The sequence below is a fragment of the Rhododendron vialii genome, chromosome 4a (genome assembly GCF_030253575.1).
Source record: "Rhododendron vialii isolate Sample 1 chromosome 4a, ASM3025357v1".
Lineage (NCBI taxonomy): Eukaryota > Viridiplantae > Streptophyta > Magnoliopsida > Ericales > Ericaceae > Rhododendron > Rhododendron vialii.
Genome location: NC_080560.1, coordinates 24,640,281 through 24,656,515, shown reverse-complemented (window position 1 = coordinate 24,656,515; position 16,235 = coordinate 24,640,281). Strand labels below are relative to the sequence as shown.

The 16,235-nt window shown below is 40.4% G+C and overlaps 1 protein-coding gene and 1 long non-coding RNA gene across 8 annotated transcripts; both read right to left on the bottom strand.

Moving 5' to 3' along the window:
* Positions 1 to 1,576: 1,576 nt before the first annotated feature.
* LOC131323533 (uncharacterized) lies at positions 1,577 to 5,421 on the bottom strand. 7 transcript variants are annotated; one of them, XR_009199202.1, is made up of 6 exons: positions 4,716 to 5,419; positions 3,071 to 3,145; positions 2,597 to 2,722; positions 2,170 to 2,284; positions 1,790 to 2,065; positions 1,577 to 1,677 (listed from the first exon to the last, which is right to left on the bottom strand). It is a non-coding gene; the product is annotated as an uncharacterized LOC131323533 (long non-coding RNA). The 7 variants fall into 7 exon arrangements; XR_009199203.1 differs by lacking the exon at positions 1,577 to 1,677 and having other exon boundaries at positions 1,698 to 1,949; positions 2,034 to 2,065; positions 4,716 to 5,418; XR_009199206.1 differs by lacking the exon at positions 1,577 to 1,677 and having other exon boundaries at positions 1,698 to 2,065; positions 2,170 to 2,281; positions 4,716 to 5,421.
* Positions 5,422 to 11,999: 6,578 nt separating this feature from the next.
* On the bottom strand, positions 12,000 to 12,750 carry LOC131323827 (uncharacterized). The gene is made up of 2 exons (XM_058355666.1): positions 12,453 to 12,750; positions 12,000 to 12,356 (listed from the first exon to the last, which is right to left on the bottom strand). The coding sequence occupies exons 1-2, from the start codon at positions 12,748 to 12,750 to the stop codon at positions 12,034 to 12,036; spliced, it is 621 nt and encodes a 206-aa protein (XP_058211649.1). The 3' UTR covers positions 12,000 to 12,033.
* Positions 12,751 to 16,235: the final 3,485 nt, after the last annotated feature.

The following is a 16,235-nucleotide window of genomic DNA, read 5'->3' as shown; positions in this document are numbered from 1 at the left end:
TCAAAGGAACACAATCAATCATCGCAACATGATTAAATAGTTCAAAGTACATATCTATAGATCCATAGAGGCACAGACCCTTTCGAGAAGTTCTTATGATTGTGAATTGGAAGTTCTTGCTGGTTTTGCTAAGAAAGATAGGATGTGGGGACAAATGGTGTAGCTGGGATAGGGAATGTATCTCCACAGTGTTAATGTCAGCCCTGATCAATGATTCTCCTAGTCAGAAGTTTAAAACTCAGGGGTCTAAGGCAGGGAGATCCCTTATCCCCTTTCCTCTTTAACGTGGTGGTGGAAGCCCTCAACATCTTATTTGAAAGGGCCAAAAGTTAAACAATAATGAGCAAGAGGTGGAAGCCTTAGCAAATCTGTTTGAATGCATGAAAGGGGACCTTCCAATGAAATATCTGGGTATGCCTTTAGGAGCAAATCCCAGGAGAACTAAGACTTGGCAACCAATTGTGGATAGAGTCTCCAAAAAACATGCCATTTGGAAAGCTAGGTACATTTCTATCGGAGGGAGGATCACTCTTATTAAGTTAACACTTACTAATATGCCTATATACCACATGTCACTCTTTAAAATCTCTATGGTGGTGGCAAAGAAACTAGAAAGAATTCAACAGTCCCTATAGGGAGGGTCCAGTAAAAAGAAGTTCATTTTGTCAAATGGGATGTGGTGACAAGAAGCAGAGCACAGGGTGGTCTTGGAATAGAAAAGCTTATGGTTCATAACCAAGCTCTATTGGCAAAATGGTGGTGGAGGTTCTCCCAAGAGAAAGAAACCCTCTGTTAAAGTGATTACAAATAAGTATGGGCTCAGTAATGTATGCTCTTTGCAAACAACACCATTCATCTTGCTTGTTTGAGATTATGCAACAAGGATTCAGAATCAAGGTTTATTCAGGAGGAGCAACTAGGTTCTACGATCAAGTTTGGTTGGGAGACAACACTCTCTCTTAGGAGTTTCCAAGACATTTTTTGTTATCATTATAGAAAAATTCTTTGATCAAAGATATTTTTCAGCACTTTTTTAGTTTTTTTTGTGGTAAATGATATTTTTCAGCACTTAGCATCCAATTCACTTTTGAGATTGCAGTATTAAGCTATTAGCACATCACAACAACAAATATAAGTTGAATAACCATTCACTTGTGAAAGTATAATCAACAAACGACAATAAATTTGGAGGATACATAATCTAACCAAGCACTTTCCCCAACTCCAAAAACTGCTAATCCAAGAGACAAAAGGAAAAAACAAAACAATCCAATGAATAGGAACTTCAACCATGAAAACAAAGAATGCATGCTTCAACCATACACATTTAAGTATGGAACTTCAACCATACACATTTAAGTATGTTCTACAGTGAAAAGAATGCATGCTTTCTCCGCCCATGAAAACGAAGCAAAGAGGAACTTCAACCATACCCACTTAAGTATTAGTCGGGCCTTAAGCTATATTGGAACATAAATTTTGAAAGACAGTGTCAAATAGAGAACATAGTGCTCATAGAAATATGAGCGAATACAAAGATTAGCATATAGGTTTGTCGAACACTTTGTAATAGAAGATGGCCATCGTTTTGCCATTTGGGGTTTTGGTGGTGTCTTTGTTATGATTTCCGAACCACCAAAAGTGTGGCAAAGTTGCCTATCTAATTTTTCCTTTGACCTTCAACAGATCTAAAGAGAGGGAAGAAGAAAGCAATTAAAAAAACACATAAGTTGTGAACTCACAAAAAAAGCCTCAATAGAACAACAAGGGCAAATCTTCATCTACGTACCTTACATCTTATCCTGCAATGATATCTCTAACCTATATAACTTCTGTGACTCTCACTTCAACCTTGAAAGAGATATGAAGCAAAACACACTTAGACCATACCTGCATGAATTTTCAAGGACTTCCACTATCCACCATCCACCAAGTAATGTTCCTCCAATCTAGATATGTACAAGATGATAGATAGTTCTTAACTTGAAATCATCAATAAGATATATACACAACTTAACCATATGCAAAATTACCTTAAAAAAATAGCTCATTGCTTACATATAAGCTGTCAAAGGGAAAGTAAGCAGGGAAATCAGAACATCGTTGTTTGATCCATGTGGTTTGTTCAAACAGGCAGCTTAATATTAAACTAAAGATGTGACAAACAACCTGTTATGATGAGCGGCCCAAATACAAGCATATGCGAGTTGCTCCATCCTATAGTTGACCAAAGCGAAGCTAGAGGAATAGTTAATGACGGCAAAGAGGCTCAGAATATCCCCTGCTGCATAGTTAAATATGGTGAATACTATAAACAAGTTTCAGAAAGCAAAATGAAGCATATAGAACAAAGAACGTGAGAAACTAATATTAATACTTGAGAAAGTGTGTGTGACATTGCCTGAAGTAGTTACCACTCATAATGAAGGTATTGATCGGAAAAACTTATCCAACAAACAAGACAAGGACAACAAAATTTTCTTCCAGGGATGCAATCTAGATTATAGTCATTCTACCCAAAAAAAATAAAAGACAAAAAGAGGGTAAACAAACATAATACAAATTAAATTAATGTTTGATCAAAGGAAGAACTCACATCTGCTCCTTCCAAGATATTAACAACTTCCTGTTGATACATAGGAGTCGGGAAAACTTTTATAGAATGCAAATGACACACTTCTTAAATCCTTGTGTAACACCTTTGCTCAAGAGAGCTCGTGATCTGAGAATAAGATTTGGAACTCAATTAGCATAGTAATCAAGCACAAAAAGAGAGGAAAGGAAAAAAGATGTATAGTTCATTGAAGTGGAGTGACCAGTCTAGTAAATTACTTAAGATAGTTTACTCCAAGACAAGTGACTAGTCTAGTAAATTACTGAAGGTAGTTTACTCCAAGACAAGTAAAAGCTGCTCGTCTCCATACCATTAGGTCCATTACATTTTAAGTACACAACCAACAACAAAAAACTATGTTGAAAATGCTCTATTACACATAACATATATTTCATAATAACAATTTATAAGCCATCTTCGGTGTTAAAGCTTTAGGTTATACGAAAAGGCTCAAACCTTAGGAATCCGGAGAGGGTTTCTTAAAGCATATTCACAAAGTTTACTGATTTTTCTGTCATTAGGTTCCTTGTCCTACCAAAATATAGAAAGACAACTCATAACAGACCTAAAACAAATACAAATAGTTCGGAATGGATCAGCACAAAAGCCCCAAAATCATTGGAATGAATGAAATGAAAACACAGATGCGGCCCGCAGAGAAGAATATGAGCAGCCACAAAAATATGAACAACAAGAGAAAAGAAAACGGTCCCGAACTATGACTTGTAGATCCATAGCATCGGAAATATAGCAGGAAACCCTAATGCAGTGGAGAACCTTATGCTCTATCTCTGCGAACTATGTATATAAAATGGAGATTTAAACAAGGTAGAATACTTAGGCCATCCACAGTAGTATAATCAAAAAAGAATAACCAAAAGTTGACACATCAGCTTTTGATTATTCATTTAAGAGGTTGTTAAGCTTAACAATGTTGAACTTCACAATGGTCACTTCTAGTCCACAACCAAAATAAGGGTCCACTACAATTTCACTCTCTCTCCCCCCCTGTTCATGTCATTCACTTCCTTCTATTTACGTTTTGTTTTGGCAAAAATATATCGATTCCCTCTCTTAATTTTGGGAAAAAATTAGTGACTTAATTTTTTCCCTCCTATTATGGTTTTTTTTGGGGGGGAAAAAAATAGAAACGGGAAAGAAGAGTGAAATACCTTAATCGGACGATAATGGGTTGAATTGTAGATGATCGAGAGATATAAGCTTCACTTTTTGATGGAAAGAAAAAGAAATAGTTTGTGGGTGAAGTGAAGAAGATATAGAGTAGACGAAGAAGAGAAAAAAAAATGCCAATTGAAACACGCGTGTATACAAATTTTGGAACTAGTTAACTTATGTGGTGTGGAGTCCACAAATTTTAATTATTGAACAAGGTTGCTAGTTTAGGTTATCTAAAACCCAAAATTTGATTATTTCTAAGAATATTGCTAAGTTTGATTATACCATTGTGAGCCATCTTTGTACCAACATTGCTAACTTTAAAAATAATTGGCTTTTGATTATACCACTGTGGATGGCCTTAGAGCACATAGATCCAAAACCCCCCTAATTTCTAATAAACAATGCAGAATCACAAACCCCCAAAATTCAACCTTCAAATCTAATTTGTTCTTATATTGATCAAAAGATTCACTAACCCACAAACCATTGGATTTTGATATTGCAACCTCTGCTAGGACATGACAATCATATCTAACAAACCCAAATTTGGAACCAGTTCTTTTGCTATGCTTATTAGGAATAAAAGCATCTTTGACAACACCATAATTAGTGAAAGTTCTCCTGAGCCAATTTTGATTAACCTCCTCTGGCAAGTTGTCAATGAATAGAGTAAACAAAGATTGATTATTACTCCCTAACCCATTAATCTTATTCCTCTGTTTGTTAATCACAAGAATCCATCCTCCCACGCTTTGGTTCCCAACTACCATAGCCGAACGATTTATGTCATAACAAAAAACTCAAGCAGTAGCAAAAAATCACAGCTAACCAAAGATAGATACTCCACAAAATAGATCAGACACATACAGATTTGAAATAGCAAGCACTAGCATAGTATCCAACCAAATCAAAACGAACTAACCTTAGTGACGGAGGTCGAGTGACGCAGAGAACCCAGCGAACGGTCGACAGTGCTAGAGAGAATGAGCTCTAAAGACCCAACGGACACCCAGCCGGCGATAGATTGAGGAGTGTGGAAAAGATCGGGGTCTCAACTGAGAATCCATAGACGATGACTGGGAGTGAATCGGTGACAGCTCGAAACACCGATGAACCCAAAGAGGACCAAGATCACCGACCCAGATCAGCAATCGACTACCTTCGAGCGGATGAATGGAAACAACTGGAAAGAGGAAAGAAATAGGAACGGGTAAAGGGAAAGAGGTTGGGGATAGAGGACGGTAGGGAGAAGGCTGGCCCAATGTTTGCCGTTGTAAAGGAGGTGCATGGAAATCGATTTGGGGGTTAGGGTTTCTAAATCGCCATTTTTCTCTCAGAATTCAAGTAAACTTAAAAAGTTTTGGGAACAGGGAAATTAGTTGTTGAGGGAGAGAGAGAGAGAGAGAGAGGAACAGGGAAACTACAGAAGCTAAGTTCAGGGAGAGAGAGAGCGAGAGAGTTAGGGTTTGAACGAGGAAGAGAGAGAAGGGATTTTCAGTCGATTTTGGCTCTAAATATTTGGGAGAATGGCGCCTTTCCCTCAGTGAACGCTATAATTTTTATTTTATTTTTATCCGCAACGCTGTAATTGAGTTGAACGCTATAATCGAGTTTAATGGAACGCTGTGAAACTTCTTCCCCTCCGCTACAGTACCATGAACGCTATGGTAGCCTCAATATACAACTCTATTATAGCATTTTTTTTAAAACGCTATAAGATTATGCAATTAAAAGTCATGTGTTGTAGTGTATCTTTGCCCCGGACGTTCAAGTACAAGCTATTGACTATGGCAACTCATGGACAGGTCCCATAGTTGACTACATAACAAACGAGACACTGCCAGACGATAAGGTCAAAGCTAGGCTGCTCAAAATCAGAGCTGCAAAATACCTGATGATGGGAGATGTGCTATATAGAAGGAGCTTCTCATTACCATATCTTAGATGTCTGACCACGGCAGAATCAGCACGGGCTATGGAAGAAGTCCATCAAGGAGTTTGTGGGGATCACCAAGGTAGCCGCATGCTGGCCTATAAACTCCTTAGATTGGGATACTACTAGCCAAGCATGCAAAAGGATTGCTACTCTATGGTCCAAAAATGTGAGAAGTGCCAACGCTTTGCAAATATCATTCATGGATCACCCACGGTCTTAACTCCAATGAAAGGACCTTGGCCATTCGCCCAATGGGGAGTAGACCTAATTGGCCCACTTCCTATGGCAGCAGGCCAAGTTCAGTATGCCATCATAGCTGTGGATTACTTTACAAAGTGGGTCAAAGCTAAGGCGCTGGCCACAATCATAGCAGAGGTTACAATTGACTTCTTAGGAAATTAATTATCAGCTGATTTGGATTACCACGAGTTATAGTCATAGACCGAGGAAAGCAATTTGACAATGCTCAGTTCAAAGCATACTATGTTTCCAAGGGAATACATGTACATTATGCGTCCAAAGCTGTAACAACTCCGATTTTTCATTCAATAAAAACCTCGTTGTTATTCAAAATTTCTTAATTTCTCTTAATTGCTCGTTGGTTTCTTATTAATTTCTAGCAGTTTGCCTTCAAGCAATTGAATGCCTTATCATCATATTCCTCGACTAGAAACCCTAATTGCCATGCCTAGTCGATTTTCAACCAACTAGTTGGTATAACCAAACTAGTTAACCATTTAGTTACCTTTCAACCATTAACCATTGGACAATAACTGTTAGGGTAATCATTAACCATTGGACAATAGCTTTTCCAAATATTATATCTTAATAAGTACATATATATAAATATATATATATATATATATATATATATATATATATATGCATATGTGTATTTGCCTCATGCAAAAGGACATATAGTCTTTTTATAAGGCTTAATTTATTATTTAAGGTACTCGTCCTTTATTACCCATTGGTTATTAACCATTATGGGATTTATTATCCATTGGTCAATAGGTTAGTCTTGCCAACTAAGTACTAGGCCTATTAAACTAATCCTTTATTAAGATTCCCGAGAGTACAAAGTACACTATTATATTAATTAAGTACTAGTACCTTTTGTATTAGTATAATGGGAGAATCTTGACTTTCCACCCTAGAATCTTAGTACTTATGTACTTGCTTATATATTATTATTATTAGTATTCCTTAGTACATATATATACATATATATATGTGGGTGAGAGAGAGAGGGAGAGAGGGAGAGGAGAGAGAGGGAGAGAGAGAGGGAGAGGAGAGAGAGGCCGAGAGAAAGGGAGAGAGGGAGAGGAGAGAGAGGAGAGAGGCCGAGAGAGAAAAGGAGGAAGAGGGAGAGAGAGAGGGAAGGGAGAAGGAAGAAGAAGGAGGATGGGACTTGTACCTTGTTATTCTTTCATCCTTTCAACTTTTGGGTTGAATATCTTCCAAATCCATCACCTTTTGTCCTTCAATTATTCTTTAAACGCCAAATCTTGTACAACTCTACCTTCATATCTTCCATAGTCCCATCCAAGGTACTAAACTAGCCATGCAAGCCTAAAACTAGGTGGTTAGTGTGCAAGCAAGCCTTAACTTCACCCATCAACCTTTCAATCAACCATGACAAGTGAAAGAAAAGTGAGAGAGAGAGAGAGAGAGAGAGAGAGAGAGAGAGAGAGAGAATCGGCTAGAGAGAGAGAGAGGGGAGTCTTGGCCTATAAATAGAAGCCATTCCAAGCTTCAAACTCACACCTTCAAGCTTTGCTCTTCCTTCTCTCTAGAAATTCCAAGTGTTCTTAGTCCTAAAATTCTTATTTTCTTGTGTTCTTGAGAGTTCTTGAGAGAAACCACCAAACCACTTCCAAAACCACCACTAGATCTCTAAAAGTAGCTTAGTTTAGTTAGCAAGTTGTTTCTAGGAAGAGAAAAGTCTATCTCTCTTCCTTTCGAAGCAATCCGACGCCGTTACGCCGGCGAATTTCAAAATCGACGACCAAATCTTCGTAGCCGACCACCGCCAAGAAGAACGGTAGTTATCCTTATCTACTATCCTAAGTATAAAGTAGTTTTGTACCCTAACTCTAAATATAAGTTCATTAGGAAGTAACTTCGATCATTTTATTTAAGATAAGGTTATCTTTTGTTGGGAACGTATGAAATGCATGATGTTTGTTATTGGTGATTCAAGCATGTTAAGTAGTCTAGAGTTGGATGATCTTGCTGGATTCATTTTGAGTTTCGATAAATGCTTGTTTATGTGGAAAGTCCGACACCACGGAGTCTATGCATGATAACGTGACACGAGAACCAAGAAAGTATAGACATGGCACCTAGGGTGTGTTAACGAAGATGACAATGTGTTTATCCGAGGGAGGAAATATTTTGAAACTACATAATGACCGGTTTTGAGTGGCATTATGTGAGTTGTGTGTGTGTATGCCAATGGGAACCCGGCGCGGCGGAACCATTGTGAGGATACTCGGGAGACCGGCACGGCGGAACCGAGGTTGGGTGTGTGGCTTGGTTATCTGTGGAGAGGAGCCAATGCAATTGTGTGCCAATGGGAGCCCAGTGCGGCGGAACCATTGTGAGGATACTCGGGAACCCGGCGCGGCGGAACCGAGGTTGGGTGAGTTAGAAAGGTGTTTGGAAAAAGAAAGGTGAAAATAACGTCACGGTCTACGATGAGTCAGAAAATTCAACGTTAACGTTAGTTTGAATAAGGAATGTGGATTTGATTAATTGTTGTCATTACGCATGATTTATATCTTGTTATTATGATTCTCTTGTTCATAAGTTAAGGGTTAGAGGGTTTGGAATATTCTATTGAGCGTTGTAGCTCACGGTGTTGCCTTTTTGGTGACCCTAGCATATTATATCGGTGGCAACGCTGGTATAATATGTCAGATCTCATAGATGAGCAGGGTGAGCTTTATACTTTGGAGGCCTTCGGAGCCGAGGAGCTAGCTATGATGGAAGAACAAGCGGAGCAGTAGTTAGGAACCTTAGTTCCCTTCCGTTTGTAATAAAAGTACTTCTTTTATGCTTTGTTGTAATAAAGAGCCCGACTCAGTTTATTTTTCAATAAAATTTCTTATTTAACGTACCCAAAATTCGGGGCGTTACAAAAGCACACCCGAAAGCTAATGGGCAAGTGGAAATCACGAATCAAACCATCAAAAAAGGGATTAAGAAGAGGTTGCAAGAGGCCAAAAGAGCTTGGCCAGATGAGCTTTATAATGTGCTATGGGCATATTGGACAACACGCCGAACTGCAACTGGAAAAACTCCATACTCCTTTGCATTTGGGGCTGAAGCAGTAGTTCCCATTGAAATTGAACTCCTCAATTATAGGACCGCAAGCATGGATCACCAAGAAAACCAGGAAGATCTCGGGGCTGAGTTGGATCTCTTGGAAGAAACAAGAGAAACAACAATGGCCAAAATAGTCGTGTACCAGCAAAGAATGGTCAAGTGCCATGAAGCCCAGGTTAGGCCAAGAGATTTTCGAACTGGTGACCTAGTCCTAGGAAAGTTGATCCGACTGCAAAGAAGGTGGGCAAGCTTGGCCCAAATTGCGAAGGACCCTATCAGGTCTTGCATCATGTAAAGGTTGGTGCATACAGGCTTGCAACCCTAAGGGGAAAAGAGCTGCCAAATTCATGGAACGCGGAGCATCTCAAGAAGTATTACAAGTAGGTACTTGCAATGGAAGTTTATTTCTGTTTTTAGGAAATTTATTCCAATTTTTAGGAAATTTTAGCAGCAAAGTTGTAGTCATTAGGAACACGTGTTCTCTTTGTTAGCCCCTGTGGCCAATAAAACTCCCCACGAGGGACGATTGCTCAATTTTCCTGTACACATGATATTGAAAAAGGCAAGTAGAAGAATAAAATTATTCAAAATTTTATTAATGAAGCCACACCCCAAGGGGTATGGACAAATTTTTACATAAAAACTTTGTGGTTAAAACCCACAAAGTTGCAACCTAACTACTACCTCCCTCCCTCGGAGGGGAAGGAATTGGCAGAGCCGGTTGCCCTCGGAAAGCCTCCAACTAGTCCCAGTTGGCTATCAGCACCATGCGGACCGTATTCTCCATGACGGAAATTGATTCCGCCATGGTCTCCATCTTTGAAGACAGCCCATCAATGGCCGCCTTTAGGCGTTGCAGCTCCTGGCACGACTTTGAGATTCGCTCGTTGTTCGCCATCGCAATTTGAAAACTGATTATGGAATGAAGAATAAAACGTCACAACTGCTGGTTTTTATAGCACAACTTAGATGGTTCACTAACCGTTTGCCAAACCAATCAGCATGACCATAATCAAAACTGCAATTAAAACCGCCAGCTCAAGTGCTTAGAGTAATGGGAAATTCCACATCCGATTACCTCGGGCAGTTGAAACGATCGCTTTTTTTTTTAAAGCAAAAGATTTGGACTCCAAGAGCCAATCTCTCATGTTTAAAACACATACAATATTCTACGGAAATAATTGTCAGACTTGAAGCATATCCTACGGGGAACTACAATAAGTGTATTAATTGTTTGGACGCAAATAATTTTTACACTTAGGAGAGTAGGAATACTACCACTCTCTTACAGACGTAGCACAGCTATGCATTAAAAATAAAGCTTGGAAAAATTTCCAAGCTCAAAAGACGTAGCACAGCTATGCAGTTAAAGAAGCTTAGGAAAAATTTCCAAGCTCAACAAACGTAGCATGGCTATGCATTAAAAACAAAGCTTAGGAAAATTTCCAAGCTCAAAAGACGTAGCACAGCTATGCAGTTAAAGAAGCTTAGGAAAAATTTCCAAGTTCAAAAGACGTAGCACGGCTATGCATTAAAAATAAAACTTAGGAAAAATTTCCAAGCTCAAAGGACATAGTACATTTATGCATTTAAAGAAGCTTAGAAAAATTTTCCAAGCTCAAAGGACGTAGTACGGCTATGCATTTAAAGAAGTTTGGGAAAAATTTCCAATCTAAAAGACGTAGCACGGCTATGCAATGAACGAAGCTTAGAATAGAATATCTAGCTTCAAAACTTGGTACAGTAAAGATTTACAGCACTGACAAAAAGACTAAGCTTAAGCACAGCTATAACAAGGGCAAGAATTGGCAAAATTCACTATGCATAGCACAACTATAGCATATACGAAGATTGTTGAAACTGCCATAACCTGACTCAAATTTAGAGTACGCTTTCATTTGAACTTGTGCCTGTCAAGTTATCAAAACAAACAACCTCTAAAAGGCCCCCAAAAAATGATCTCATTGAGATCATCCCCATCAGTTATCAAAAAGAACAAAGTTCTAGAAGTCATCCAGCCAACCAGGTGGGAATAAAAACTACTCCCAACTAAACACAGTTAAAGTACAAAACTATTAAAATGTGTTTAGTTACAAACCCAGTAAATTGAATTTTTCTTCGGCCATTCAAAGGCCAGAGGTAAGGACTTCGTTTACTTGCCCATCACCTGATGATGGGCCAGGAGGTGTTGCTACTGGAGTTTGAGTTTCAAGGGAGAGAGACTTTTTCTGGAGTTCGGAGATGGGATGCAATCGAAGAGCTCGGGATGGTTGTCTTTGGATACCGCATCATCACCTTCTTCCTCCTTTTTCTGTCCCCCATCAAGAAATGAGGGCCCCTCATCATCATCAACCTCAAACTTGGAAAAATCCAAATTTGGGAAAGCCAAGGCCGCCCAGCTCCTCATAGCTTCAAACCCATCAAAATATTGCTGGGTTATGTCCAGACGGTACTCGGGGGACTGCAAGAAGAGTGCAATGGCATCCCTGCGAGCCTTCTTCACCTTTTCCAACATCCCCAAGCTCATAGTCTTGTATTCCTCCATCTCCACATCCCATTCAGAAATCTTCTGCTCTAAACTTCAAATAGTAGCCATGGCAACGTCTCTCTCCTCTTCCAAGCCTCTCTTCGATTTGAGGGCATCATCTTTCTCATTTGTCACTTTCTGGAGCTCTGCCACCATGGTAGCACCTTGCTTTGTGAGCCTCATGTTGGCCTCAATAAGGGTAACCACTTGCTTCCCCAAGCTATGGCTTTGAGAGGTGAGATAGCGGCCACGAGCTGCAACCTGCAAGAAGAGAGAAGGAAGTCAATAAAGAAAATAACAATTGATAAATTGTAAAAATAGAAAAGAGGAGCATACCATGGCCAACTCGACCAACATTTGCTCCCCTACAGCCTGGAGAGACATCTCGGCCATCAAGTCTTTATCAGCTACACAGAGCAGCCCAGAAGCGCACTCGAGAGCCTCCTAATAGTTACCCAGAATAGAAGGACCGACAACAGTCTTTGACTTCTTTGCAAGAGGGGTACTCTCCACGGCTGCACCCTTCACCTTTCTTTTTGATTTCTCAGCATCTCCCTCAACGATCTGCCCAACCACTAAGTCAAGAGCAGGATCGTTAGAAAGGTCAGCATCCAAGAAGCTCTCAACATTCAGCTCCCTCTGAAGACGGGAGCTCTTCCTTTTTGGAGCTACGGCCCCAAACGATTGCTTTGCCCTCTCAGCTTTTAATTGGGCCAGCAAGGCTTTATCCATTTTTGGTGTCATTTCTTTACCTTCACCTTCTTCTTCTAAAAAGAAAGAAATGAAAACAATGAGAAAGTCAGCAGACAATAACGTGCCAAAATAAAAGCATAAAATACCTCTAGAAAGGGCTAAGGCCTCACGAGATATTTCTGGACCCAACAGATAAGTAGCTAAAGACTTTAGTGTTACAAGCAACCCCCAGCTATGAATCTTGTAGCTCTGGGCCAATCTAAGCTCCGCCTCTGCAGTGGAGGTTAAAGGGAATGGAGCATGAGCTGAGGAAAGATAAAAACAGACACCTTTGAGAAGAAAGAACATTCCATGATAGTCAAAAGATAAAGAAAAGCTATGGCTTACAACTGGCAATGGGTACCCCCCATATACTGGGAATACACTGCGTATAGGATTCAACCTCCCAACTTGGGAGCTCCCATCCATCTCCCCCAACAAAAAAGAATTTATCCTTCCAGTTCTTATGGACGTTAGGGAGATCAGTAATCAACTCTTCTCCACCAGGCCTCTTGGTAAAATAATACCATCCGGTTCCCCCAGGGGCTTCTTTTATGGAGAACTAATTGAGAAATGGACCTTTGGATAGAGGAGTAAGACCATCTGACATAGCTCCCCAAATAGTAGCATAGTCGATCAACAAACGCCAAGAATTGGGAACAATCTGGCCTGGTGCCAAACCCAAAAAACTTAACACTTCCCTAGCCACGCCGAGGAAGGGCAAACTAAGACCTCCTTCTATAGCCCCAACGTAGAGACATGTTTCATTCTCAACAAAAGAGCAGGCTCACTCGGATTCAGAAGGCTTCCTAAGGGTAACAGAAGAGGGAATTGAATACCGGACTCGAAGGTCAGCTAGTTCCTCGTTCATAATCATCGACGGAATATTTAAAATGGTAAAAGAGGGGCGCCCACGGGACCCCCTCAAGGGATTGACTGGAAGCGAGGACGCTCTAAAGCTACTCGACTGACCCAAGTCAAACGAAACCCTAAAACCACTACTACGACGCATTGAGACCTCCTCTTCCACAGTCGACTCTTCAGCGTTGAGAATCGAGGAAAAGTTAATAAAACCTTCTGACATCAGGGTTCCGACAGAGAATCATGGCTACAAAGAAGCTGATAGATAAAAGAGGTCGCGAAAAACCCTGTTCTGAAGAACAAGGGAGTAAGGTGCAAAATCCTCTATAATAGGGGAATGCAGATTGATACAAGAAAAACCAACCAACCTAGCGCAAATAAACTCCCCTGAAGCGACCCACGTTGGGCCTGTGATCTCTACACTAGAAGGAGAATCCAGCGTAAAAGAGAGGAAAGAACAGCAAAGAAAGAGGAGCGTACCTACAGGGGACGGGCTCTAAAACTTGACGACGAAAGAGAACGACAAAGAAGAAAATCGCCTGAGTGGATTCGATTCGAAATACTCCTCTAATAGGGTTTGATCAAACCAAGGAGAAGCTTAAACGATGAGCATTAATCCCGAGGAACACTCCTTGATCTTCGTCGTCCACCTCTAAACACCAGAATAGTGAAGATCTCGACACCTGTCCCATGACGTGACCCACGTATTTAAAACCCTCTGCAAAAGGAAAAAGAGCGATAACCGCCACTTAGGTCTGACCTATGTTCCCTACCTCCAGGGAAAAGGTGGAGCTTGGAAAGAGAGGAGTACCTGATAAGTAGGATAGACCTAAGGAGCTCAGCACTGCAAGAAATACGGACCTGGGGAGTAAAAGTTGGCTTTGCCTATGCACCCCTGGAAAGTATCACCTGTGACAAAGTCAGGGTATGCCAGCCCCATCCACCAGACGAAGCTGTCATAAGGACTAAAGACCAGCTCTGATACAAAGCTAAGGCTGGATAAGTAATATTCACGAAACAAACTTATTCAAATAAAAAATACCACTCTGAGAAACCATAATCCTACGGGATAAAGGAAAGATGTCAGTAAGATAAGCATAAAATGCCAGTGATAAACACGATTAATGACGGATAAGGATTCCATGCTAAAGCAAGGTGGACGTGGAGTTCCAGCTAAGGCAGGACTCCACGCACTTCGTTAAAGCGATCAAAAATCTCCGAAATACAGTCCTACGAGGACTCAACCTTCTATCAAGATGCCTATAAATATAACGGTAGAACTCTCATAAAGGTATACACACGCAACTTATAACCGAGAATCTCAATTCCCTCATGATATAGCAAGTTCTTTACTGACTTAGGCATTGGAGGGTGATTGGCACGCCACCACAGCGGTGACTTGAGCTCCTTCTTTGTTTTTACAGGATCAGGTCGGAGCCAGAGACAATGCTGATTCACTAGATCACTTTGAAACATACAAGTTCCTAATGCATCTACAAGTAGTACCAGATGAAGTAATGTGCCGGGCATTCCCAGTTACCCTCAAAGGAAGTGCCCAAGCATGGTTCAATAAAATCCCACCAGGAAGCATACGTAGCTTTAAAGAACTTAATTAGCATAAGCTTTGTGAGCTACTTTATTGCTGGGCAACGCTACGGCAAACTAGCAACACATCTCCTAACGGTAAAGCAAGGAAGATAGGAGTCATTAAGGGATTATACCGCAAGGTTCAACAAGGATGTGGTCCAGATAGATAAAGCCGACTATAATGTGAGCATAACTACATACATAAGTGAACTATATTCAGGACAGTTCTTATACCTCGTGTCTCAAGAACCATCCAAAATTCTAGTAGAGCTTATACTCTGGGCTCAGAAATACATGAATGCAAAGAAAGCTATCTACACAAGGCGTTCACGTGATGTTTTCGATCCCCAACCAGGGCCATCACAGGTTGGTGAGTTTCCTCCACCAGGCAAAAGAAGAAGAGAAGCTGCCCGCAAAATGGGAGGCGAACCAAAGAACAAAAAGTTTATCTCGAGGTCCTCCCCAAAACACGGAGGGGGAGGACCGCCCCAAGGTAGATACAAGCAGTTCACCCCGCTCATAGCTACGGCATAGCAAATTCTTAGCAACCTACAGGACGATCCGAACCTCAAGTGGCCTGGGAAGCTGAGATCTGATCCTAGTAGAAGAGCTAAGGATAAGTACTACAGGTTCCACAAAAATCATGGTCATAACACATATGACTGTATTGACCTAAAGCAGCAGATTGAGGACCTAATCCTACAAGGTATACTTCAATGTTTTGTAACGAAGAAGTACCAGAAACCTTTCAGAAAAGAAGATACAAACAAAAAGGTAAAGATGGTACAACCCCCCAGTCGGCCCCGTAGGAGAAATCAAAGTCATTCACGGGGGATTTGCCGAAGGAAGAGAATCTAGCTATCACACCCTTGATTTTAAACATAAATATATAACTCATTTCGATAAAAGATACTCATATAAGGTAGATAATACCAAAAATGAGTTTCCCACCTACTTAATTACAAATGAAGTCCCCAAGTTTAGAAAAAGACATCCTTGGCACCACGGCCCAAATTAATTTAAACACAAGTATGAACAAGTCTTTAAATACAAATGGTTTAGTCAAAAGAAATCAAGATGAATCAGTTACAAAATCATCTTTAACAAAAGTAGGTGATTTACGAAGATGATTAAATAACTAGACTTCATTCTTCCAAAAATGTCTTCCACACTGAGCATTGGATGCAATGCAAGCTACTGCCCAGCACTAGGACCTGAAAAGAAGGATTTTGTTGAGCTACACTAGCCAGTAGGAAATTCTCTATGAAATCTATATGTAATGTGAGGGTAAGCGTGTATACAACAAATCAAAGTATATGACAAATCCAAACAATGCACGCCAACACCTTTTGCAAGTATCATAGCAATTCTCACACACACACACACACACACACTTCTTCCAACGAATTTCCACCCCTTGCGAATTGTGTTTCCACCCCTTGCGTCACGATAGACTCTACCCCTTA